At 42.5% G+C, this 27,851-nt stretch overlaps 1 protein-coding gene across 1 annotated transcript in view; it reads right to left on the bottom strand.

The window, feature by feature from the left end:
• Nucleotides 1–176: 176 nt before the first annotated feature.
• The window catches only part of lekr1 (leucine, glutamate and lysine rich 1), a 77,345-nt gene continuing 49,670 nt past the window's right edge, over nucleotides 177–27,851 (bottom strand). Inside the window, exons 7-12 of the mRNA XM_047593353.1 lie at nucleotides 25,411–25,488; nucleotides 23,728–23,931; nucleotides 17,075–17,150; nucleotides 13,304–13,468; nucleotides 12,185–12,376; nucleotides 177–4,874 (exon numbers count right to left, since the gene is read on the bottom strand). Coding sequence (XP_047449309.1) covers nucleotides 4,434–4,874; nucleotides 12,185–12,376; nucleotides 13,304–13,468; nucleotides 17,075–17,150; nucleotides 23,728–23,931; nucleotides 25,411–25,488 — 1,156 coding nt within the window. The 3' untranslated portion in view covers nucleotides 177–4,433. The remainder of the gene's footprint in view (nucleotides 4,875–12,184; nucleotides 12,377–13,303; nucleotides 13,469–17,074; nucleotides 17,151–23,727; nucleotides 23,932–25,410; nucleotides 25,489–27,851) is intronic.

Raw genomic sequence — 27,851 nt, 5'->3', positions numbered from 1 at the left:
CCATCCGCCAATTTGAACGAAAGAAAGAAAGAAAGAAAGAAAGAAAGAAAGAAAGAAAGAAAGAAAGAAAGAAAAAGAAAAAGTCAACATTATAAAACATTGTTTTTTGCCATATTGTATTCTCTGTTGTGAGTTTAAATTTTATATGTTCAAATACAGAGGCAGAAACACTAGAGCAATTTTGTCTAGTTTTAATAATAATCACACACTTAATGTAAAGACCCTTGCAGTGATTGAGTGAAAGACGTCACAGATCTACATGATCAGTTCGGGGAACAGTGTGTTCATTCAACGCTATTAAGGTTTTAGGTAGTAACTACAACTGGACAGCAGAGGACATTAGAGAGCTGCCAGTTAAGGTTCATAAAAACCTGCCGCTGGATGTAAAGTACTGGACATCCTGAGGTTATTGAGACCCACTGTTCTTGTACCAAATGTCCAACAACAACCCAATGCTGCAATACTTGACTTCAGTTTCACTGTCAACAAGTGGACGTTGAATCCTCTTTCACAAACACGTCTTCACTGGTTTGCTGTCCTATTGAAATCTAGTGACCCCTCATAAGTGTCTTTTGGACTGGTTTATATTTTCCTAAATAAACAGTTTTAGTCAAATGACCCCAACTACCTTAGTGGGTTGTTTTAGAGCTCATTTTCTCGCCTTTCCATGTCCTCAGGCTAATATATTGGAGCTGTCAGTAGATGAGTGCCGTGTCCAGGGATTTCAGCGGACATGTGTAACTCACAGACTAGATGTAGGGATAGGGAGATCAGGAGGAGCCCAAGAGCAGATTGTTATTACCCTGTGACCCACTTACAGTTCAGTCCTGGGTGGTAAGCAACAGCTGTAATCATGTAAACACAGCATGAAGGTATATTGTGATTACTTGGCTGAAGCCATATGTGGCATATAATGTACTTGCAGATAGCTAATTCAAATGTTCACTCCCCCAAAAAACAGTCTTTAGTCTAATTTAAAGGGTTAAGTTGTGGAGTGTAGCATTTTGGTCCCCAAAAAGCACGTGTCCCCCTAAACCATAGTGGGCTCTTCTTTGACCCTTCGAGTGTAGAATAACCAGAAGCACACACGCACAGATTCACCTATCCCCGTTTTCCTAACACAGCACATGAAGTGGCAGACTGAGGTCTCATTGTCCCTGTCATTAACCAACACCTACAACCAGCACCTCCGGCCCCCGCACTTACGCAGTTACCACGACGACAAGAACACTGAGCATTCTTTCTCCGGTTGCCTGGGTGACACTAATTATAGGGCGTGGGAGGGCTCACGGGACGGCAGAATTCCGAAACGACCATAACGACGCAGGAGAGAGGCGTTCAGGGACACCCAGTGACGAACAAGGGCTTAGTTGTACACACACGCCACTCCCTGGAGCGTGCGTGCGTGTGTTTACGAGCAACTTGCACAGATTCCCCCAGGGACGCGTGTGCATGCCTGCCCTGCTATGATAATTACTGCGAGGAGATCACACTCCCAGCATGTGTGCATGGCATGCATTTGTTGAAGGGTGATCACGTTTAAATGTTTGCCAACGGTGAAAACGTCGTCCGTTGATGGGGCTTTATGCGTGGTGCGCCTATGATGCACATGTCAAGATATGGATTTGCAAGGAGCCGTACGGGTTCAGACCAGATCTCTGTCTCTCACACACATGCCCCGTGGCTCTTTTTCAAACACACACACACAGGAAGGACGCCAGGTCAAGGGCTACAAAGCAAGGGCACGAGCAAAGGAAAAAGCCTCAGTAAAAGAGCAGAGGGGAGTAGGAAAGGAGAGAGCTGACTGGATCAAAAAATAAAGTGAAGGCACCGATAGCTGAGGAGGGGAGGCTGAGAGGGATTTGCTTTTTAGCAACAGGGTCACAAGGGTTGAATGCCAAAAGAAGGCCGAAGAGATTAAAAGAATATTGACACAGAGGCAGATTTATGTGTGGCAGAGATACGCGGGGGGGAGAGCCACATGGGTGTTTGTGTTTGGAGGGAGGCAGAAGGAGACAGAAAGCGCGTGCGGCCGTCAGAGAGCGAGTGTACTGGCACAGAGGAGGACCAGGGACAGAGTGTTAATGTCTCTGACTGGCACAGAAAGAGGTCATCTCCTCAAATATGCAGCAGAATGGCAGGTCACGGCGAGAGGAAGTCTAACAGGGGATTAAAGGAAAGGTCAAAGGTCGGAGTTTGAGCAGCTGCCAAGAGGTCGGCACATGTTTGGAATAGAGGCTTTCCATGGCTGACTTTTTGGCTCGTCAAAGTGGGAACAGCACAGGTGTAAGTAATAACAGGAACAATGGTCCCAGTAAACTATTGTCAGAGCCCTGGGGTGAGCAGCCCTAAATGAAACCGCAAGGAAGCTCATGTACAAACATGGCAGAACAACATGACGGGCCCAGCAGACCTGCTTCCTATGGACTCGTACTTAGCTAACAAAAACAAAATCACTCATACAGACGGAGTTCCTACAACACCACCACCTCTATTTCTGCCTGTAATCCAATCCTATACACCGACTTATTTTGGTACAACTCAAAGGAAATCCAGTCGTATGTTGTTTTACTAAATCTTGCACCACACTTCGCCTAAATGCCAGTATCAGACGCAGCAATGACAATAATGTTGTTTTGCTGGTATTCCTAAAGGTATTTTAGATTATGTCACTTCCTGGAAAACGTTCTAAAAACGTTTATGACTCATCCTGCACTAGAGGGGCGTGTACTAATTTTGCGTCCAATGACATGCTTTCTCAAAACCTGCGTCTCACCACCATCGTCTCACTGCATGTGTGGTGACAAGAAGGCCTCGACAAAAGAGAATGTTTCAAGGCTGCTGATCTGCCGAGCGGGGGGCGGAGCCTCCTCGTGGCCATGGGAGCTGACCAATAAGAGTGGTCCTTATCTTGTACTACACCCAGTAGCACACAAACAAATAGCTATTTCAAGGGAACTCTGAATGAATACAGAGTTTGGTAGAACTAGTCTGTAAGCCTCACAAACAATTGAAAAAATAATAATAATAATGCAGGTGATCGTCGTCCTGTCTCACTCGCACATAAACATCCATTGTGAGCTTGACAATACAATCAGTGACCTTCTGCGATATCACATGATTACAAAAAAGTGAGTGATGGTGGTGTACGGACAGAAACAATCACCCCCTGGAAACAAACACACACACACATGGCAAAGTCTCATTCAATGAGTAAACACACACAAGGCCACAGACTCAAACTCAGGAAGGCAACAAGTCAGCTGCAAAGCACAAAAAGCTACCTCTGCCACATAAATCACCCCAAGGGAGTATGTATTGTTGTTTTCTTTTAACCAGGAAGTCTACTTACTCGCTCAATTGATTGAAATAAACACAGCTTGGAGCATATGAACGACGTTTCTGGAGCAATAAAGATTTATGAGGAAATATTCCAAAGTCTTGAGCAACGCTAATGATCAAATAGGTTAGAAATACAATGAATTTCTTTATGGGGAACTCGTGACTGTCAACATCAGGAGACACAGTGTGTTATTTGTCGTAGGAAACATTTCACTTAACGCTGAAAAACCCATAAAAGGTAGAGGAGTAGGTTTTAATGGCACAAACCGTTCATTATTACAGAACACCCTCTGTAGAAGGGCCGAGGTTTTTAATAGATAAGCCACGTGTGGGCTTTGGCACATGGAAACGTAGGCAGAGGGGACGTCAAACCAAAAGCTGGGGTGCATGTGAGCCACTAAGCAGGTAAATCAGTTCCATGCCACACACACACTTCACACGTTTCTCCCATCATGCCAATTCTTCCCAAATGTAGAGGGAGAGGAAGAGAGAGGAGGAGGGGGGGTGGAAAGACCTTGAGCAGAGTGAATGATGTCAATAACACACAAAGCCTGAGGGAAGAGTGCTGGGTAATTGGTGTGTGTGTGTGCGTGCGTGTGCGTGCGTGCGTGTGTGTGTGTGTGTGTCTGGGGGTGCCTGCCGTACAGTTTCTTTTGTGTTTGCCCGCCTTTTGTTTGTGTCCACGGGTGGCAGGGGACACGCTGTCATGCTCCTTCAGCCTTGCCCTTGTGACAGGCTGTTTGTGTGTGTGTGTGTGTGTGTGTGTGTGTGTGTGTGTGTGTGCGTGTGTCTGGGAGTACATGTGTGTGGATGTTTGTCTGTGAAATCCTGTGCGTGCCAGTGAGCCTGCGTGAGTCAGGTTGTGAGAATACAAGTGCATGTCTGTTGGTGAGTGTGACTGCTGGGAGTTTGCTGGTGTGCGAACAGGACTGGAGAAGTGGAGCCGTATGTCTGTGTGTGTGTACACGTATGCGTGTGCCACCCCCACTTTTACAGGAACAGGGGGACGTTTGACTTCAAGAGAACAAGGAAAGAAAAATACTATAAAATTAGGATTGAACTACTATTTAATACCGTCCTTTATTCACGTCTCACAGTCTCTCCTTCCTCCCCATCTCTAAACTGACCTCATGTTTGACTTCGCTCACTGCGCTGCTTCCTTTCAGTCTGGGCAGTGTGCCCTCTCGCCTTTTATCTCCACCAATTCTCCAGGACTCCGCACTCCTCCCCGCTCCTCCGCCATCTGTGCCCCGGCCTCTGTCTTTGTCCGTGCAGCCCGGGGTGGGTCGCAGTGTGTTTGGGGAGGCTGACGAGCGGGTGAGAGGTACCCGCGCTCGACTGTGGAGATAGAAGTTCTTGTTCCCTTGCGGGGTGTGTCTCTCCGTGGGGTCGGGGGGAGGAGGCCTGGAGGAGCCGGGATGAGACGCCGGGGATCGCAGCCCAAAGAGCTCCTGTTGAACTTGAGACAGAGCAGCCGTCAGCTCCTCCCTCTCCTCACACTCCCTCCTCACCGTGTCCTGAAGTAACACCACCTGGAGGGTCATATAACATGACAGTGTGGTCATCGCAATGAGTAGCGCTTCTTTCAAATAAAAGAGATCTGTTTCATCTTAAGCATTTTAAAGACACATGCTCGCTTACTCTTCATCAATATTAACCTCATGTCTGTGTTAATTACTGAGCTAAAGTAAAGATATATTTTGTCTATCTTAGCCTCGTAGCCTAGAAAGTCTAACAACCACTAAAACCCATTTACTTAGACAGTGTATGTTATGTGCTTAACCTCTTCTTGACTAGGCCTATTTTTCTGCCTCCTGTGCGAAAATGACATATAATAAGAAATGTGTTATGTGTTAACAGTTCAAATTTGAATTAATGTAAAATCTGATGAGTAACTGTGCAAAGGTTGATGGTAAAAAGGTGAATCTGAACAATTTTAGAGATGTTTTAGCCCATTTATGTCCAGACGAAATCACAAATTATGACTGCATGCGGGACTATTTGTGTCTGCTGACTGCGTAAATAGTTGAGCTGACTGTTGACAGTTTTCCTCTGCTTGTAAAAAAAAAAAAGAGGTGTGTTTGGCAAAATAACGGAGCTCTATTCTAACTGAAAATGAAATGTGGGCCCATCTTAGCCATTTTCTAGGGAACATATTCAATGTTCTCAAAAAAGTTGGCATAAAATAAATCTGTCCCATCAATCTTCATATGTCTTCTTCAGATTTGACGGACAGGACCACTTTGGGCACGTCAAAAAAATGTCTATTGTGACTGATGCGTCGGGGCGTGTAAACACATTTCAGTTAGCGTCCATGTAAACAGTTAGAGTCTGTGATCAGAATGATTTATATTTGGTTGCAGAAATGTAAACATAGCCAGCGTGTCTGGTTTGCTGAAAGTAATGGAGGCAACTTGCAGCTTCAACCTGAAATTATTTTTTTGTCATGGGTGCAGTACAAAAAGGTGACCGTTCCGAACGAGTGAACGACACAGAGAAAGTGGAACAGTCAAAGAGCCTCGGTCAGCGAGACCCAACAGACGTGTTACCCTAACACAGTTACAGCGAGGCAGTATTAATAGCACACAGCACACACAGCGCCATGAATTGCAAAAAAATAGCAAATCATACAGTCCATGTAAAACTCACCAAGTGAGGAGCAAGTGTTCGACGCACATGAAGCTACGGCAAACAGAGATGCAGATAAACTGATGCAAATTAATGCACAAACATGAGGCTCATTCCCCCCTGAATCATTAAACAATTTGAAACACCGTGATTGGAATGCATCACATGGTGACGGGAGGCCAACATGTGACAGATTATAGTGTTGACATCTTCAGGTCCACTGACAAATAAAGCTCTTTTGACTAAGTTAAATCTGATTAAAACAAACAGCAGTTCCTATTTCGTGAAAGTCAGGACTGAAAAATAAAAAGCGATTCTTTCAATGCCCTACATAGTTTCCTCCTGATTTTACATGCATTTCCCACCAACATGGCACACGGCCATCAATACTGCTCACTGGCTCATTTAATTGCAAACATGTGCCCTTTTCAATGGTTTACATCATTACGACCATCTGCTGTTTGATAACAGACACATGTTGAATGCATCCCAAAATGGTTAAGTGACAAACCTAAACACCAGAATTTAACAGATACTTAAAGAAAGATTCGCACAGATTCCTCTTGGCAGTTTGTGTGGACTCTACATGGAATCAGCCGTATGTTACTGACTCATATTTGGCACGTTTGTGCTTTGAAAAACAAAACGTGCCGCGCTGGGGTGATGTACACACTGTTTCTATTTCTACAGACAGTTTCTATAATGGACTTATTACCTTGTAAGTATCAGGTTTTTAAACAGAAATGCACACCACTTTACCCGCTCATAAAATGACATTTTTCATTTCCATCACAATGTGGATCTTCATGTAACCAAAATGATCATCAGAGATTTGGGCCAAAGACATAATTACCATGGCTCTAGAAAAAGATTCGTGAAATCGGTTATTTGGTTAAACAGCAGTTTCTACAATCTGACACTGTCTAACGCTGCCACATTTTACACAAGCAAAGACTATTAAATTAACCCAGTAAACATAATGATATCTTCTAAGCCAAACAGTACGGTGATACTAGGGGAAAATAAACACTTAGTGGAGATGTGTATATCTTTAAATGTACTTTATTTCCATTTATATGGTGCAGTGTCCACCATTCACCAGCTGCACATTAGCAGTCACGAACACTGAGGATGGGAGGTGCCCATCTTGTCACACTTCACATTCTGAGCGTTATGAGGATACCATTGTTTTCTACTCATAGCACACGGCATGTTGCAATACTCATTGTCAGCGTGTTCAACATGAGTACGCATCAGCAACTGAAAGATGTGCCGTAAGTACGACAAATGTGTGTTAAGCTTATCAATGGTGCATGTTATTGCCGTTTAATGTCACTTCTCATTTGTAAGAAGAAAGTTAAAAATGACTTAGACTTTAAAAAAAGAAAAGAAAACAAAAAAAAAACCATTAGGCATCAAATCAAAGACATGGCTGGGCTAAATGAAAGTGCTTCACTGGAGTTGTCTGTAAGAGTAATCATTTCACACTTGAACCAAATATGAAACGCCCGAATTATCAGCTTAACTCCCACATCAATGTTATGTTATTCAGATTCAGCAGATTTTAATCAAGCAGTTCTGCATCCATCTGTTTCAGCAGGACGACATGTGACACTGCGTGAACAACTCCCTGTAGCCATCAGGCAGGATGATTATAGGTTCTGAGAAGTGCCAAGACATATACTGTTGCTTAAGGGGAGCTGTGTGTCTCTAAGAAGATATGCTGTACTTTATGTGTAGCGCGAAACACGCATGCACAGACACACAGTCGTGTGTTTCTAATATATTGTGTATAATTTTCTCTATATGCGTCTATAATTGTCAGCACATGTGCGTGTGCCTATGTAAGGCTATAGCTATGTTCCATGTGTCGTGTGTCACACCTTACGCTATTGTGTGCAATTTCTGTAAGAGTGCGTGTGACAGTTTCCACACACACGCCGGGCCACTTCCTTTTAGCGTGTGTATAAAAGGCTTTGAGTGTGAGTCTCCTTCCTGCCTGTTTATATGCAGGCGTGTGTTAGATCACGGACGTGTGTGTGTGTGTGTGTGATGTCGTGCGTGCCAGTAGAGAGAGACAGCCATCATTAGGGGCTCCTAGTGAGAACAGGATTACAGGGCTATTAGATGGAAGTCACACGCAAACTCACAGAGCCCCTGCTTTTAATCTAACACTGTAAACCACATTCCACCAGCAACACACACACACGCACACATAAAAGACGCTCAAAGACTGTGAACAACACATACTGTACGAGCAGATGCTTACAGGCTTGCGCTATGTCGCCCAAATGCGCACAAGTGCACAGAAAACTCAGAGACACACAAATGCCACGCGTTTAGTGGGGGGTTAAAGGTCAGGCGGACGCAGACACAGTGACCTCTTCCCCTTGTCCTGGTCAACCCCCGACAAAGCCACAGACAGAGGGGGAGGAGGGGGAAAGACACAAAGAGTCGGTGCAGACAGGGACACAGACACAGACAGACAACATAAAGAAAGTGAGACAGAGTTGAGGTGGGGGCAAAAATCAAAGCCAAGCAAAGAGGGAAGCGGGAGATTCTTATTAGCAGCTTCTTACTGCCTCATCTGAACCATGACTTCCGTAGATACAGTATAAAGAGCATCTGTAAAACAGTTTTATTCATATTTTACAGATGGCGCTATTGTATCAGCACTACAGAAAAAATATATAAAGGCAAAAATAAATACCAAACAGAAATATATCTTATCTCTCAGCCTCATATTCATTTTGCTTCATGAGAAAGCAGTATTTTTATTTTCTCTAGAAGTAGCGATGAAATATAAGATAGAACTTAATTCCTGTATAAACATGGTGTAGGTGGTAGGTTGTAATAGTAGGTAGTGAGTGTTTGTAGCAGATTATTCTTTGATCACTGGCTGTGGGCTGGTGTCAGCCCGTTAAGAGTCTCTGTGGCCCTAGTTTCTGTGCTCTGTGCTGCACTCTTAGCACTACACGGGCTCTTGTGGACGACTTTTCAGCCGATTCAGCATGTTAAAGGAACCTGGAGGGCCATTAGGTGATTAATGGCACAGGAAAGAAGCTTGGCTGGCGTCGTTGCCTTTTGTAGTTCTCTGATGTCAATTCGGTGTGTTTGTACCTTTAAGCTCTGGGTACATGACAGAGTACAACATTTGATTATGTATGAGGGCATACAAAGGCAAAAATGCTGAGATGGTAACCTCTTCCATTATGTAAATATCTGTTGTCACACATATCCATTGTTGGGACCAGTCGGCATCGACTTCTTTTGAATGGAGCTTTTCTCTGCTACCAGGAATATTTCCATTGAATACTTTTGTCAATAAAGTTATGGACACTATAGGCAGGATATGAGAGCACATTAACACATGTAATATTTAATGAACATAGAGGTCACGTCTCTTCTCCTTCTGTAAGAGGATATCATTTCACCAGGTAATGCTGGTGAATTATGGGAAATCTGTTTCAAGGTTGTATCCTTGGTAGAATTGCTTGACCTGATTTTGTGTCTTTTGGTCCTAAAATGACTAATGCATCAGAAGATGGATGATTATTTTTGGACATTTTTTAGTGAAAGGTTCCTGATATGCTCCAACACTTGAGGAAAATGCTCAGACATTGCAGCGGTAGCTTAGCAACAGAGTGATATCACAAGGTCACGATCAAAACCTAATTATCTCCAACCAACACACTCTGTCACACACTAACATTTCCAGATCAATATAACTTTTACAAAGAAAAGGACGATAAAAGCTTGGGTTTGAATTAGATAACAACTGGGAAGAGATCACTGGAAAGAGAACAGACCAAAAAAAGAAGACAAAAAAAGGACAGAACAAAAGAAAGAAAGCACGAAAGGTCATCTATAGGGATTATACTGATCTGCTTTAACTACAGACAGCACAGTAAAAAAAAAATGGCCCCTTTAAATTAGATGAGAAAGAACAAAAAGACGAGGGCGGAGGAGGGGAAGGAGTTGCTGTGGTGAAGCTCCGTGAATGACATAAAAGAGCATGTCAGCTGTGAAATTGGCATCAGGGCACCTTGAACTGGTTGAACCTATGTGGACAGGCACTCTGAAAGGGAGGCAGTTAAAGAGACAGTGGGTGGACAAAAAGGAGAGGGCTGTCAGACGGCAGCGCTACAGAGCTCAGCTGGATGAATGAGAGAGGTAGAGGAGGTGGAGGAGGAGCTGAGGCACGAGGTGATTAAGGGAGATGAGAAGAGGATAGGAGGTAATGACCGAACTTAATGACCTTTGTAGACTTGGAATGGGTGGATCTTGGCTGATGAATCTTTCTGTGATTCTGACTTGTGCACGAAAACTGAAATTAAAAAATTCCTTCAGTAGAAATGGATGAAAATGCTTCCTCCACCTTTCTGTCCATTTACAGTATAAATGGTGTGATGTCACCCACAGGATTCATGAAGAGGAGTTTGAAGCTCATTGTGGTGAATTATGTTTGATATTGAGCCTTGATATAATTTAAAGAGTTGACTTACATAAAACATTCACCCCATATACTGTTATCATGAATAGAGAAGCTATTTTACCTGAAGGTCTATGGGGAATAACTGACTCACTTTTGGAGCTTTGGACATTTGAGGTACTGCTTTTATGTCTTAGTGTCTTTTTTATCCGTGGTTATTACTGCTCATTCATTCTTTTACTGGTATTATTCAACCTTTTAACAAGTTTTGCAAGTGAATTTGACTTTTATTTGACAGACTGACATACAGTATACTGTCATGCAATATGGTCCCACCTTTTCAGCCTCTATGTTCACATTCAAGACTTTGTAATGTTAAATTAGTCACCAATGAATACAGTTTAAAATAAGGATAGATCAAATTACTCATGTGAAAGACACTCCTTGTGCAGAAATATCACGGCCGGATCCGTGTAGCCTTCCAGTGTCTTTCAGTTCATTGTTCCGATTTTACTGCTTGCAACTACAGTCTTTTGTTTCCGTCACACAGATCTCAATAACCCTCTTTTCAGCCACAGCAGGAAGTTGTTTTCAGCTCGTAAGCTTTGGAAAACAAACAATGTCTGTGATCTTTCAGTACCAACCAGCACTCTAGTACAAAACGGAGCATTTAGAGGCACAGAAATCTGCTAAAAGGAGTAAATTATGGATTGACATTCAAGTAAATGTCTGTTGGACATACAACAAGCACACACACAGACACACACATATATCACTAGGCATTCTGTGCAATTGTATATATTTCTGTGTGACATACGCACAGGGATATCACACACGTCACACACATGTCTGTGTTTACAACTTGGTGCACACAACAAAATGATGACTTAACGTTTCTTTATAGGAGACTACTGTAAAAACACTCATTATGAAAGAGATGAAAGCAAAAGAAGTAAACATGATGAGTGCGGATGAAGACGAAGCATAAATAAAAGTTAAATGAGAGTTAAATGAAAGGGAAAGATGAGCTGGCAGCCAACAGGGAAGCACATCCTAAAGATGAGATGTGTTTGTTTATGTGGGACTGTGTGTGTGCGTCCGTGTGTGTTAGTGGTAAGAGAGCTGAGGTGTGTCGTGACTGCAGCCACAAACTGCTCAACACAGGCACCCATGTGTCAACACACACACACACACACACACACACACACACACAAATACACACAATTGCACAGAATGTCTAGCAAAGTCACTCTTGCTCATCACTTGAGGAAACTCTCCTTCCTGTCCTCTCTTTGTTCTGGCTCATGAAAGTCGCTCCCTCGCTCCCTTTCATTCACTCCCTCACACACAGCCTCCCTCCTTCACTCCATCCTCTCTTCAAGCTCTTTGTATGCGCGCCCCATCCTGCCTCCACCGCTTCCATCTTTGCTTGTATTACTTTGCAATTTAATTCAGCTCCATTTGGACTGTGCTGGCACAGAAATCCATCACTGCACACTCTGCTGCCAAAGCAAATATGAACTCTGTCTGTCTCTTGCTTTCTCCATCTAAAACCCTCTCGCTAGCTTCCTGTTCCCTGTGATCATGCTCACACAGATACACACTTACTAAATTTACTACAGTCCTGTGTGAATAGTGCTGGCACAGACACACTGGTGGAAAAGTATATGAAGCGAATGCAAATCACTCTGTTCCCACATGCGCTTTCTCAGTCTTATTCAACTGAACGTCCCACGATAGAGAACCTTTGTGCAGACATATGTCCCATGGACATACACGCACCTCTTGTTGTAATTCAGCATTTTTCTCAGTCCACAGCTCCAGTTCGGCTTTAGCTCGGCTCAGCTGTCGTGCCTGCTGCTGCCGTATCTCCTCCTCTCTCTTCATCCTCTCCTCGTCCTCCTCCTCCCTGCTTCTCCTCTCCAGCTGCACCTCCTCTTGCAGTTGTTGTAGCTCTCTGTCTTTCGCCTCCAACTACAGAAAACAATTTAAATTTGCGCAGATTAACAATCATTTACAGGACAATGTCTTTGTGAGAATGTGCAACTTTCATTACTTTTAACATTTTCAGCATTCTGTTTTGAGACTGACTCATCCAAATGTGTTTCGGGGATTGCAGAGAAATCTGGATGATGTAAAAGTGTAAAAGCTTTAAGAGTTCTTGCCTCATACTTTGGGGAAAAGATGTTTTGTGTGACCTTGCTTGTGTCTAGACTTGGTATAGGAAGTGGGCAGGAGGGGAATTTACAGTGACAGACACAGAGGGAACCGGATGGGCACTGTGAAATGTACTGCTGGTCAAATAAGAGAACTTAAACCTGTTGCTCTACTTTGTCTTGGTGTTACACATACTGTAAGTAATTATAATGGGTGGATATACTGTAGCTCAGGGTGTGGAAGGCCTCTTCACCTGAGTGCCACTGAGTTCTGTTTTCTCACCTCTACCATCTTGACTCCATGAGAGCGTTCTGTCACAGCTCTCTTCCTTCCTCCTTCATCCCCTCAAACTAACCACAATATTATCCAAGCTGTCTGCATGCGTGTGTGTGTTCTAACATTGCAAAATGCATGCAGTGGAAACAATTACACACATGCAACATAAGCAAAAATACAGACAATAATGCAGACTGATCAGAAAAGCTCTGGGAGACTTCAGTCTTTGCCTAGTGTTTCCTAGCGTTATAACTTCCTTGACAACCAGATGTTACTACGGCTTTGCTGATAAAAGTCTGAAAAATTAAAGATGCACTCATGGGATAGTTCAAAAGTAGCAAGTAGTGACAAAAGACAGGAGGTGAAATCCAATCCTGGTCTTAAATTTGATAAGACGTGAAGGGAAGTGAAAACAAGGTGGCAAATTATAAAAGGGCAACAACAATGACAGATTCATTTTTCTTGCACCTCGTGCTGAAGCTGCGCGCCGTCTCGCTGCTGTTGCAGAAGCAGCAACTGGTTCTTCTCCCTTTCAATTGTCAACTCGATCTCCTGGTCCCTGCGAAGCTCCTCCATCCGCTCCCTCAGGTGCAATGCACTCTGGGATTTCTGCTCTTCTATGGCAGCAGCCAGCTACAAATTGAAAGACAAAAGCAACGGATGCGCGCGCACAACATGCGTGTGTTAGCTCTCACACACACGACATTATTTGCGCATGTGCTGGAGCACTGCCGGCAAAACAGAAAAAGACATTTGACATTAAAAAAAATATACACTTGTCATCAACAAAAACATCACAGTGTGTGATGAATATTCCAAGCAGAGCTTCAGTCTAGCCCACATCCTCAGACTGTCTCCAATTCAGATTTTTAAAGGAGACCATGAAGTGTAGATGTAAACAGGAAGGACGACAGGCACACTAAGCCTCGTCAGAGTAACAATGCGTCTTGGAAAACGCACCTACATTTGATGTGAAATTTTTTTTCTAGATACCACCACAAGGTCAAGCTGGAGATATCCCTTTGTTTCTTGTCTGCCACTTCACTCATGAAGACAAATATAAAAGTAAACGCATATTCATAGAAGAATTTTTTAAAATGCGTTGTGTGTCATTGCTCACTGACTATTTATAACACTTGGGTGCTAATCTTAAAACGAGGGATATCCCCCTCACAGTCTCCAACCTCCAAAGGACACTTTTGACAAATGTGTTATTGTTCCACACTGCCTTACACTTCACTGTGATCCAAGCTGGAATTAGAAACAATGCCTTAACCATTTTTATTTTTTTATAATATGTGCTTTGCTTATGCACACTTACGTAAGTTTAACACACTTAATCTCTCACTTAAGAGAGTGCAGCAAGGAGAGTAGTGCCTGGCCTTGTCATCCTACTCTAGCAAACAAATTCCATAAAACAGTTTAGATGTTTAAAAAGTATGGGAAAAGTTGCATATTATATATTCAGTCAGGCTTTGCCAAGGCCAACTTGTTTTCCTTCCGCCAGCAACAAGAGATCAGACAGACTTGAGTGTCAGCGCCATGGGCTGGGATCTTTGTGATCGTGTGTGTGTGTGTGTGTGCTTGTTTGTGTGCATTTATGCTCGCAAGTGTGAAAAAAATAAAAATAGTGGATGTGGGTGTCAGAGGGAAAAAAAGGCAGATTGGCGTGTGAAAATGTGTATATTTGACCTTGTGCGTGCGTGTGTGTTATGGTTTTGGTCTGAGAGGCTGTATGAGAGACTAAGATTGCGTGTGTTGGATCAAATGAGAAAACACCACTTCCTCTTTGCTGGGTAAATGTACGTGTGAGGAGCTGGATGGTTTGTGTGCGTATATCCTTTTGTGTGTGTGTGTGTGTGTGAGAGAGAGAGAGAGTGTGTATGTGAGTATGCACACAGCTGCCATTTGTATTTAAAAGTGCACCAGAGTGACCGCTTCCTTTTCAGGGGTATAAACCCACGTGAGGTCAGGAAGCCCAGAATGAACAATAATATGTATGGATTTGTGCGTGGGAACCGCTTGAGACACATATGTCCCGCTGTCTTGCGGTGTGTACCAAAGCGGGAGCCTATTTGTCGTACAAACATGAATGTGTTTATATTTGGCACTTTTTATCCAGCTTTATTTTTAAGTAAAAGAGGCACTGGGAAGTAGGAACCTTTAGAGGTATTGCTTGTGGAACCTTTTAATTCGTTGAATAAAGTCAAGGACTAAACGTTTGAGTATTTTGGGCTAAAATGTGATGTGATCAAAAGTGTTTTAGAGCCATATCTGACCTTCACTTGACCATCTCATGGAACAGGAAGGTTTCCTTATCAAGTGTCTCAGAGACACATAGAGCCCCATATCTTGTATGCTTTCAGACTTTTTTTTTTTTTCTGGTGAAATTAGTGACAGTCAGCTGTTTACATTACCTGAACTTATTTATGATATCTGAAATGATCAAAGTTTCTTAAGTCAGCCTACCACTCAACAAGCTTCTCACTTTCAGTGTAGAACCAGCTAATAAATGCATAACAACAATGGTAATTTCTTCCTGTGGAGCCGACATGAAAACTAAAAACAGATTGTTCAGCTCCCCAAGAGTTGTGCTGACATACACACAGCGGGTCCTGACAACATGTATGGCTCAAGGGAGGTCACTGTGGACTGATGAACTGAAGGCTTCAGTAGCACTTTCGCAGCCCCTCACTTTTAGTGTAAATTCCCAGTAAGACAAACTTCTAATCTGTTCTAGTTGAACTCTGTTCACAGTTTTTCTTTGATCACAGTAACCAAAAATACTCGATGACAGGGTGGGTTTTCTGTGATACGGTTTGTGGGTTTAAAAATGTTTTACATGCACAGTAGAACTGGGGCAGTGGTGAAGTTCAAATATGGGTCAAGTGAAACGTAGTCATATGCTATACGTGCTACCAAACTTTATTCAGGTTGAATCTTAATCCAGTAACAACTGATCCTATTAATCAAAGGAATATGACTACCTGTAGTCAAATGTACACAAAATGTACAACAGTTTTTAAATATAGAAAGAAAATGAGTTTAAAAAAGTTACAAAAGAGAAAGAAATGGAATATTCTTTCATTCTTTCCATGTCCTTTTTGTCATTGAGGTTTTTGTACAGCTAAACCTCAGTGACTCTTACCGCCAGACAGGCAGACAGACAGACAGTCAGACAGTGCCACACACTACTACACTGTTTGACTAATAAAAGACAGCCTGGTATTATGTGTGTTCGTGTTTGTGTGCTTAGTTTATCTGGTGTTAAACAGACTGGTGGTCTTGGAGCCTCATAATCTCATCCACATTGTGTGTCAGGATCCTCCCTATTAAACTCCTCTGAACTGTGACAATGACTTGGATGCCGTTCTGAATGTCTGTTTACTTCACTACACTGGGACTACATATCTGCCAGTAAATTGATACACCCACAGTCACTAAGCTTTTAAGTTTTTAATTTGGTTGAGTCTTAATTAAAACATCTTATACATTACATTACAATAACGTAAGACGACAAAGGTAAGGCTTTTTTTTGGGTAAAAGTAGCTATGTTAGATTCGTGAATGGTATGGTTGTTTTAAGGGTCTCATCTGTACAAAGGAATGGAACCAATCTGTGCTTGCTGCTCTTTCTTTTAAACTGTGTTTCCCACAGGGTGAGAATTAGGGCATGACATGTTGGAAGTGCGTGTAGATATGTAGTTTAGAGGAGGAGTTTCTAATCCAGGGTATTTTCTGTAGCTACAATATATCTATGTTCCCAAAACACTTGATACGCAGACTATTACTAAACAGCTAAACTAGATAAGCTGGAAAAACCTAACTCAGAAAAATAGCAGCATAGCATTTGCACTGAAAGTATCCATAAGACAGAGATGTAAATCAAAAATACCCTGCAAAGCATGGTCAGCAAACAATCTGCACCCAAAAAGAAAACAAGCGCAATGAGCTGTAGGCCATAAGTTTTTTGGCTGAAATAGTGAATCATTCATTCACAACATCAATTTACTGTATGTTGGGCAGCTGTTAACATGCTCACAGCGCTGTGTGGCTCTAGTGTTCTTGGTGAACAAATAGTTGGAATGATTCAGGCGTCATGTGGTGAATATTAATCCATAAAACACAATTATAGGATCAGCCCAAATGCAGGTCTTATAAACTGTCTATTTGCATACTTAATACATTTTTATTGTGGTGTGTAATCAGTAGTAGCAGAGTTACTACTGATGATAATTACCTTTGTGGCCAGTTGCTGTCTGTAGTCCTCTTTCATCACATTAATGGCTCTTCTGTGAGAATTCACCAAAATATCCCTGTAAACACAGATAGAACACACAGACAGGAAAGCATAAATTTACTCAAATACCCAAGTATGAAAAAGATACACTTTACAACTCAAATGTCCTCCCTTTATCGAAATAATAAGTCAACATTAGTTCGAGCATCTGTGGCATAGTGGAAAGATAAATACTGCATCTGGTCAACTGCAACATCTGAAACTGTGTTCAAATAGCAACCGCCCTAGGACTAAATAACTCACTCCCATACTTAATACGACCATCTGTTTCTAAAACCAGACGGAAGACTGTTGTAAATGCTTTTAGACTCCCATATGAGACTGAATAACATGTCCACAGTCCCTGGCTGCTTTCACAAGGACTCCCTCTCTGGTGTAAATGAATAGACTTGGGCACAGATAGAAAGAAATGCAAAAAAAAGAAAAACACACACACAGCAAATCATCTATATGACTCTAAATTCACACCTAACATAGTAAAGGCCATAACCTGAACCCGTCCATTGACCAAATGCATTCCCTAGCCACTAACCCTAACCATACTGGGTCCCAGCCAAAAAAAAAACCACAATGACAAAATGTTAATGTTAGTATTCCATGAAACGTTCGCCCCCCACAACTTAATAAAGACGAGACCACACACAAACAATTACATTAACCATTGCAACGCTGTAGCACTTCTTGGACATTTAAATATTGCAAGTAAGCCAAGATCACATCTGTGGTAGATCTGTCATGATTTAGAAAGCTCTGACAATATTTACACATGCTTCGTTTTTGATGATCCTCTCAGAACGTCAGGTTGCATAAATAATATCTAACAAAATGATCCAAAAAGGAGAAAAAAGGGAAGTTGAGGAAAGGAAAGGAAAAGAACGAAGGAAAGACCGCAAGAAATGAGGGAGCGGGAATGTGAGAGATTAAGTTGAGATAACTAGAAAGGGTAAACTTCATTGATTTGTTGATCTCCTGTCCAAATATAATTTGTCGCTTCAGCAGCTGGTCGGGCTGATAAGATGTGACGAGCATAAATCCAAGGCCAACCACAGACAAGCTGAGGAACTGGCTGTTTTTTCTTCTTCTTTTTTTTTTGGAAATGTTTATACTGTTTGATTTGGCAGAAAAAGCTCTTTGAGAGAACACTCAAAGAATATCTGAGCCACATTACAAGAGTTCTCTTAAGAGAACAAATCCCCCGAACTGGGACCTTAGCGAATTCCATGAAAACACTGAGGTTTTGGCACATGCATACACACAAAATAATGTGAAATCTTAACCTCAGCCACCTTTATGGCAGTTGTGTCAGATTCAGATTTATCTGTTCGAGTGCAGGATTAACACAGGGTTAGCATTGCATCACAGTAGAATTACTCGAATTCACGGAATGAAAATTACAAAATTTACAGCACATTTACGAAAGGTGGCAGGTGGTTGGTAAAAGTGGCGAGTGGCACAGTGTAGTGTAGCAGAAGGTAGGGTGTATGTTCAGTGTCTATAGAGTTGATAAAAGTGTGCACCATCTGTGTGTGTCTGATAGAAGGGAAGATGATCCGCGGTATAATAGAGAGCCGCAGCTACATTCCGTCTCTTCCTAGTCGGGGCAGACACAATATTATTCACTCCACTGGCTCTGGCTAATCACATCAGCCTACTCACCACACACTCACATACATAGCGGCACCAAAATAGACGCAGACAGACGGCCATGCATGAACGCTCCCCAAGAGTCGCGAGTTTGATGCCAAGATCTGACTCCCATTTGTTCCAGCCTTACTAAAGGATGGGATTTTGAGAGGAATTCTAAGTTCAAGACGACGCATCGGTGTTCAGCAAGCATTATGAAACTATTAACTAGAGTGGAAAGCTTTCTCATGTTAGGCATATTTACCACGCTGAAAGTGCACTTCTACCCAACTATTTTTTGTGTGTGTTTCTTAGGTCTTAGGTGGTGAAAACCCCTTGGAACATAAGGTTTGACAGTTTTATGAAGCTTCTGAAGCCTTTTTAATATGTAACAAACTGCTGATGCATGCAATATTTGTGTGGATGCGTCCCACTGACACAGTACCTCCCGCGTGGTTATGAAAAAGTAGACCCTGCAAATGTAGTGTAGTAGAACTTTTAAAATCAGCCTGTGTGTGCATGTGTGTGCATTGGCATGTATGTCTGTGTGACCCCCCCCCCCTCCTCGGGGGAGTGTGAGCGTGCAAATTCAGCCCTCAGAAGGAGGTCTGGGGGGATTACAGGGAGGAATGATGGGAAAATCTGGGAGCACTCTCTCATTCGCTCACACGGCAGGCTGCTTTTAAGGACAGGGGGGTGTGTTCTTGTGTGCGTGTGTGTGTGTGTGTGCGCGCGCACGCAGCATGATGGACTGCAACATCATCAAAAGGCACATTCCATTTTTCCACTTTATGCTGATACGATCTTTGTGTTCACACGCAGACAAAGAAGTCTGACTCCACTCTGAATGATGACTTTTTTCTTGTTGTTTTTTCCAGTGAAGCTCAAGGGCAATTTTCAATAGTTTTAATTGTGTATGAATCAACAATGCCGATCAACAGTTGACAGGAATCTCCGCTGACATCATACATCCTCCGCACGTTTTTCAGGGACGCACATCTCCACCTAGAAAGATTATTAGGATTTGAAAGTCAAGAATCTCCTCACACGCACCCAGGCTTTCAAAGCAGAAATAGACAGCCTTGTAAAAACTGACATGAATTTACAGCAACGGCAATTTATGAACTGTGAATAAAAAGGACTGAGGGCCATAATAAACGTAAAGGCATGAACCAGGATGATATAATACTTTCCACTCAAAAAAACAAGTAGAGGTCAATTTAGAAAATACAGAAGCAGAAGTGCTAAAAAAGAACGTGGTATAGATGTGGGAGTTATCTTTTGGATGTGCTGTTGACATCAGTGTTCTCAGAAATTCTTTTATTAGCCTGCACAAGTAAAGCCCAAAGCATTAAACCACTTCTGTGCATGGGGAAACGCAGGCCGGAGAGCTTTTGAGATCATAATTTTTGTCACGAAAACGCGGCCGCTTGAAACCACTTGAAACGAGTCCCCTCACATTTAACAGATGGATGAGGAAGCACACGGATACTTCTGACCTCTCTTGACTTTTAAATCTTTTACTCTCTCCACTTTCTGCCACTTTCACTGTTTTTTTTCCACTCTCCCTCTTCCTTTGCTTTCTCGCACTGTCTCTTTGTTTTTAACTTTGTGTCAGTTATCCTGAATCAAGGGCAGACTGTCATGTTCCTCTGAGTGCGTGTGTGTGCGTGTGCATGCGTGTGTGTGTATAGATCGAGCCCCTGTGACCCAGTGCTGCGTGCATGCAAGAGCCAGACAGTGTGTGAAGTAACCACCGAAACCACAGTCACGGTCTCCATCCCTCCTCCCTGCAACAGTCCCTGCCTCCCGGCTCCCCCTCTCACTCCCTTCTCCTCCCCCTTCTTTGCTTCACTCTCTTCTTTTTTTTTTTTTTCCCCTGCCTCCTTCTATTCTCTCCTTTATCCCTCTACAATCATTCCACCCCTCAATCTCACCCTGGTCTGAAGAAACTATTGTCTTCTGGATGCTAACGTTTTCTTTTCCCTGTCGACTCACAACTGGTTTTCATCAGTCGGCGCTTTGTTCCCCATCACAAGATTCACAACTGGTCTTCAAAGTCAGTCGATAGACAATAGAGGAAATTATCCTTGACTGTTTTCAGAAGCAGTGACTAGGCTTTTAGTTTGTTTTGAAGGACAAAATGGTCCAATTATGGTGCTGAATAAATCACTGCATAAATTATTTCTTTACATGTTCAATTAATTCTGCTGTAGTTGCTTATAATTGAAGTTGTGTTAAGTCATTAACCTAATACATCCAAGATACTTCAAACGTTGTAGTGTGTCAGAAAATTACAAGAGTCTGACTACCTGGATTCCTATAGCAAAAAATATATGGTAGATTAAATATTGCATAGTCGTACAAGGAGAATTAATTAATTGAGATACTGTTCTAATGGCTAATTAAAGCCAATAACCACAGTATTGCATAAACATATCCTTACGGGCAGAATAATGGCTTATGTCCCTGGTTAGGTTAAATCATGAAACAAAAGTTTGGAAACAGGGTGCAGAAACCAGGGTGGCACCAAGGACAGAGTGCGCATCAACTGGGGTCAGAAAAGAACAAAAGATGGAAGCAGATAACGTTTTATGAGGAAGCACAAGAGCGTAATGATAAGGCAGATACTCCCGAGGTGTACGACCAATACACAATCAAGAAAACAGAGTGTCCTTACATGGGTCAGCAAAGATGGAAATCAGAGTCAGTGGGCTTAATGAGAAAAACAGGGCCTTGATATATTTGTCCACGTGAGCGTACACATATGTGAATCCTTGAGACATACAGAGAGCAGTGTCAAGTTAGGCTCTCAGACATTGAGTCAGGAATAGCATTTCTCACACAGGAATGGATCGGTAGGCCACAAACAATAGAAGATAACAAGGTAACTTTGGATGGAAAATGCACACATGGCGGAGGGATATGTCCAGGGTTTTAAACTTGTTTGATCCTCCAGAATGAAAACAAAATCCTCTTATGGAAAATGTTTTCTATTCATGGTTTTCCTATGTGATCTAATCTCCCACGACTGGCCGCTAATGCTGTCCAGGACGATGCTCTAGTCTCTTCTCTCAGTCATAGGTCATGGTATAGCTACATATTTAAAACAGTGCAACTGGATTTACTTTCACATTTCACCTCTCATCAGAGACCACCTATATTCAACAGGCGTCCTCCTGCATCAACAAAGTTTTGTATCATTCAGTGCTAGCCGAATGTTTAATACCAGGTCTGAACACACATACTGTACTTGCGATCCGATAGCCCAGATGGGATCTTACTGCACGGGCTTTCTGAACAGGCCCTTAAGATTCCTCTGCAGCTTAAAGCCACATTTATACTGCGCTGACCTTCCGCCATTGTCATTTTGACCTTTATATTTATGTGCTTGTCAGTTTGTCTCACTGTGTAAAAACACCACCCAAACACTAGTTGGCGCTGTGTCTTTTTTGCCAGTCTGGTTAACTTTTGTTTCTACTTCCTGTTAACTTTCTATTTCCTGCTTCACTTGCCAAAATTTTGGCCAACACGTATCATACAAATGTTTGAATCTCCAAACCTCCTCAGTTAACAGATAAAATAAAAATACTAAATAAATGAAAATAAATAAAAATGCTAAAGTGGAAACATGCTACTACCAAGCGGAACAATCACCGCTCTTGCGATCTGCATCACCGCAGCGCATTGTTATATTTTTGGGGATGTACACCTCAGCTGCATAGTGAGGCTCTGTGTAGGTTCTGAGTAGTTGTCTCCATTAATGCTGGAGCCTCTGCGTCACTTAACACAGAAGCATACACTGTAGCTAACACACATTTATCCTGTTAGCCTGATGAAACCAACAATGACAGAGGTGTTGCCGACCCTCAACAATCGCACAAGAGGTTAAAAAGCAAATAAAAAAACCTTTTAGATGAGAGGAAACACTTTCAGAAACTCAAGCGAGTCCAGTTTTAAATATTTAGATGTACATGGTTTATCATTCTTCTGGTGGTTATAGTTGATTGCGTTTGATGCAGTGAAAATTGGTAAATAGATTATTTTAAATGAACAAGGATTTAGCTGGACTGGTGTGTTCTGGGGGCAGGAGCCAGTCAGTTTGCCTGACTGCATTATCTGAGGGCAATAATCTGATGCCATTGTTCCTGTCTCAAACCAAAAGTCTGTCACCAGGGGACACTCTCGGTTCGACAATGTGAACCGAAAGTTTGGTGTCGCTGTGACTGGGGCATTGGTAATTCCATTGGATTTTCAAAGAATCGTTGGGACTTTCTGTTAGAGTGGAAAACAGTTCAGGTGCAGTTCTGTTGTGAGAGGATTCTGGTTGGTGCTGCAGTGAAATGGTTGGTTTAATGGTTGGACAACGACGGCTTTGTTACTGCATGACACTGGTAACGACTAACCCTTATGTATACATCTGAATGCGACTGCACTATAAACAAAATATAAGAGTACAAAATGCCAATTAAGGGGTAACTTTAATTTAATAGCTTTGTCCAATTCTATATGAAACACCGCAAACAGGGACATTTAATAAATGCAATGAAAAACAATTGGTGAAGTATCGATAGAGACACACAGAAAAACGACACTAAATGCAAGGTTATTGAACAGTTTGTGCAGAACAGTGTGAGCCGGCCACACAGGGAGAGGTAGCATCTTACATAAGAAGCTGGGCACAGTTCCCAGCCCTCAATTAGATCTACACTCACTCTGAACTCAGAGAGGACGTGGACATAGCCTTTTGCTTTTAAATTGATTCCTGACAATCTATAGCCATGGCTGGGCCATATTCCAAACATATGAGAATGTCTGTTGCCATCAAAGTAAGCTGTATTTTCCACAAGAGCAACCTGTGACCAATATGTCTGAAACCGATTTATTGTGGGCAAATGTTATATTTTTTTCCATTTGCAACTTTTTTTGGGCTTTTCAGCTCACATCTGTGAAGAGAACGGAATCCTGACCTCTCTCTCCTCAGCTCTCTCATTTCCTGCTGCGTCTTCTCCAGGGCTTTCCTCAGTTGCGTCACTTCCTCTACAGCTGCACAGTGCCTCTGGTTTAATTGTTCCTCTCTATGGTTCCATAACGACAGCTGCTCCTGCAAGGCATCACACCTCTGTTGGCACAACAACCATCTCTCGTGTTTCTCCTCCAGCTCCCCTTTTAACCTGTTCAAACCACACAAACACAAACAAGTACAGTAAATGTACATTCTACAATATTCTGGGAAAGGGTATTCCTTTCATATGTATTTGAATAGGGCATGTGTGAGCATGTTTTTAACAGACACCCAAGCGCAAACACCTGCAGGCACAGTAACTCTACATTAACAAGCAGCAGGTGAGGGTAAGCATCAGAGTTTGTTACATAAGAGACGCTGTTTATTCTCCAACCGCATTATGACAGCAACGCTTGCCCAAACCCAGTGAGCATCAAGCAATACTGAGAATACACTTTTCATACATGAAAACACAGAGGCGACAAAAGTTTTTAGTGAAGAGGAGTTCAAGCAAAGAAGGAGAGAGACTGACAAAAAGAGCAATTGAGTGATCAAAACACGTGGTCTCTTATCTGCTTTCTCTTCCTTATCCTTTTCTAAAACAAGTACAAAGACAGTGTGTTCATGGATAATGTTCTAGTGGTCAGTATATAATATAATGTGATTTAGGTCAACGTGTGAAAATAAACTACAGTGGCCTCCTCATAAACCCACTGAAAAACATTTGAACAAAGTGAAACAGAGCAGATTTGCGGAGCAGTCAATGTGAAGGCAGCAACAGAACTAGATAGATGTACATATGGATTTATCAGAGGCCACACCATTTTAACCAGATAAACATTGTGTTTTGGCACCTAGGGTCTCCATTATGGACACTTTGCTGAACTGCTGTCTCCCATTACATTTTCTCACAGCATTTGATGGTGAGGGTTCCTCTGCCTAACCTCTCATCCTTTCTGAAATAGCCTCCACCCCCCAGTGGAGGCTATTCACTATCATGTGTTGAGCTGAATGGGAGCTAGAGGGTTAGATCAGAGACCGCTGTGTGGGAAGGGAAATAAATCGACAGTGTAATTGAACACACCAGGATGCCAGTGGCTTAGAAAGGGAATACCAGCAGATACCATGTGAAAAAATACACACCCTACGTACATCTAACGCCTGCATGGGAAGATGAGAGGCCCCTGTGTGTATACGTCTGTCTGTGGGTATACACATGTGGGTTGGGTGTGTGTGACACACATGTGTCTGCCTGCGCATTAGTGTGATGCACTCCAATAGCAGTGCCACTGCATATGTGCGGTATGTGCGTGCCTCTGTGTACAGGCGAGTGAGTGTCTGTGTGTGTGAGAGAAACATGACTCCAAGCCAACTAAGAAGTGCTTCCATCTGTTGCGCCAGCCTCACACGAGACCGTGCTGTGTCACTGGCACTTTATGAAGCCTAAGATCTCCTCATCTGATCCAAGAGCAGTTCTCAGTTGACACTAATAATGACCTCTCTAAAGGAGATGAGGACAATTTGGATGAGAATGAGTGGGATGAGTAGAAGCACGGTGGGAAAGTTGGAGAGAGGAAGAAATGCTAATTGTTCACATGAGATAAATCAAAAGTGTGTGGGGGGAACGAAATAAGAGAGGTCAGCGAACCTGAGTAGTTTCCCTTTATGCTCCTTCTCGGAATCCTCCTGTCGGGACAGCTGCTCCTCACTCTGCCTATTCTGCTCCCTAGAGGCACAAAGTGCACGGCATGGTCATTCAATTACCATCATTTATTGCATTAATAAATGTATGATCAAGATAGATGACATAGCTTAAAATGTAGTAGACCTTCCTGTTTCCCTTAAATGTAATTCACCTTAACTGTGCTCATAATTCACGTGCCAGCACAAGGAAATGCAATGATTGTGTTTTTACAATCTCACTGAGAAGCACTTGAGCAAGATACCATATCCATACAACTGATATTCTGTGTACTCCTACGCTAAGCTCAAATCTCTGTGTGGAAGAAGACAAGCTTAACAATGAATTCTCCCTCTGGGATAGGCAAAAGTTCAAGACAGCTTCCTGTATTATCACAAATCTTTGGGCTTGAAAAGTGATAGTGGTAGTCACTTGAACTATTCTGGTGTAATGTCCTTCCTACAAGTGATTTCTTTGTTTAAATCCAAAATAAATAAGCGCTTTGTTTTTTTTTTCTTTCGATCACCTCTTCTCCCGAGTGCAGCTGCTGCCTCGCTCTTGAGAAAGTAAATTGGAAATCAGTTTTAATTCTAATTCTGCATGCCATCACAGTATGTGGTTCTCCCGACTTATGCACACACACACACACACACGCGTGCGGAGACACACACAAACAGACTTTACCCCAGCCCTCCAAACCCTGTCGGCTTCTCGGCCTAATCCCCTCTCTGGCAGCATGATCAGTTAATGTGTTTGTGTGTGTGTGTGTGTGCGTGCTGTTGTTAGCTGTCTAGCCCTGTGACCTTGCGATCACACGCAATGAGGATACAGAGTGAGAGGGCCTGCATGTCTGAGCTCAAAGGCAGACAGCCTGTTTTCACTTCCAATTTAACAGATTTTTCTGACGACTTTGTGGAATTATTTGTGCGTTTCATGAAAGTGGATTCAGTTAAACAGCCAGTAAAGCCCATCACGCGATATAATTTATTATATCTATTTGTCATAAAGGGGCGTGGAGGCGGGAAAGGACTAGTGCCGCTGTGTTGAAAAGAGATCTTGGAATTTTGAGTAAAACTCAGAAAGTAGTGAAGACGAGAGGCAGAAAGTACAAGGTTTTAATAAGTAACCAACCATCAGGTGATACAGTTGATATATCAGATTATATCAACTTTTGATTCTTCCACGAAATTCAGCAGCAGTGACCAACACAGTGATTGATGATGAGTCAGTAGTTTAAAAGCTTAATGAACAATTTTATATTTGGGCTTTTGGGCTTCAGGATGTATTTCTGCTAAGATGTTTTTGGTATTGGTGACACCACAACAACATCCTGATGTCACATACACTACCAGTCAAAACTTTGGACACACACTCATTTCTTACCAAGCTTTTTACTGGTAGTGTATAATAATGCTTGTATTGTTGTGTTATAAATTATATATATTATTAAGTTTGGAACTACAGTGCCAACAGAAGATTATTAGCAGCAGCCCCAGTTAACAGCCTCCCTTTCACTGTACCTCTCATCACACATCTTCATTCCATTTACCCACTCGTTCTCTTGCTTTTTAACTGTATTTTCCTGCCGTGCCGTCACAGCTACTGATGATTTGGAGCAGGCCCCTGGGTGCTCCTACTTTCTGCCTCTTTAGCTGCAGCCAACTGTTCCTGCTTTACACCTCCCCTCCACCGGCCCTCGTCTGTCTTCCTCTCTCCCCTTTGTGTCCTCAAGGTCGGAGACGACATGATATCTTACTCCCAACTGCTGTTTTCACTGCTATTCTTCATCTTCTGTTTTTCTTTTTTTCCTGAGGTGAAAATGTAGTTTAGAGAGCATGAGTAAGACAGGGCTTGGTGGTGTTTCCGTGAACTGCCCAGGGTTCAAAGTGCAGTCAAGTGCACAGTACACTGTAGGAGTGGCCCTTCACTTGGGGGATTTCTGAGGCTTCGGGCATGTGGTGCATTCAGAGCGAATATGGAAAGTAGAAAGAATCTATTACCATACTTATCAGCAGGTGTGTTAAGGGCAGGCTACAGTCACAGGATGAGGTGGTTGTAATTTTCCATGGATTTACATTAACTGCTGTGCTGTTCTTTTGTGCGTGCGTGTAAGACATCACAGTCTCCAACTGTACTAATTTGCACTGCATAAACTAAAAAGAACGGTTTCCTGGTTGCGCAAGAATTAATCAAGCTAACCACAGTGAGTCTCTGCATCTCTCAATTGACAGACTGCAGTTGGAGCACATACCTGCTGTAAAAACAGCGAATCAGCTGCTGTGGATGACAGATGCTAATAAGACAGAAACGTTAACCTTCACCCCGTCGTCTTGTGCTTTTTTTCTGTGCAACTAGATGCGTCAACAAGTCAAAGAAACGTATCATAAAAGTTAAACAGCCAAGCAAAG

The sequence above is a fragment of the Mugil cephalus genome, chromosome 9 (genome assembly GCF_022458985.1).
Source record: "Mugil cephalus isolate CIBA_MC_2020 chromosome 9, CIBA_Mcephalus_1.1, whole genome shotgun sequence".
Classification (NCBI taxonomy): Eukaryota; Metazoa; Chordata; class Actinopteri; order Mugiliformes; family Mugilidae; genus Mugil; species Mugil cephalus.
The sequence above is the reverse complement of the archived record's forward strand: the minus strand, read 5'-3'. Positions and strand labels throughout refer to the sequence as shown.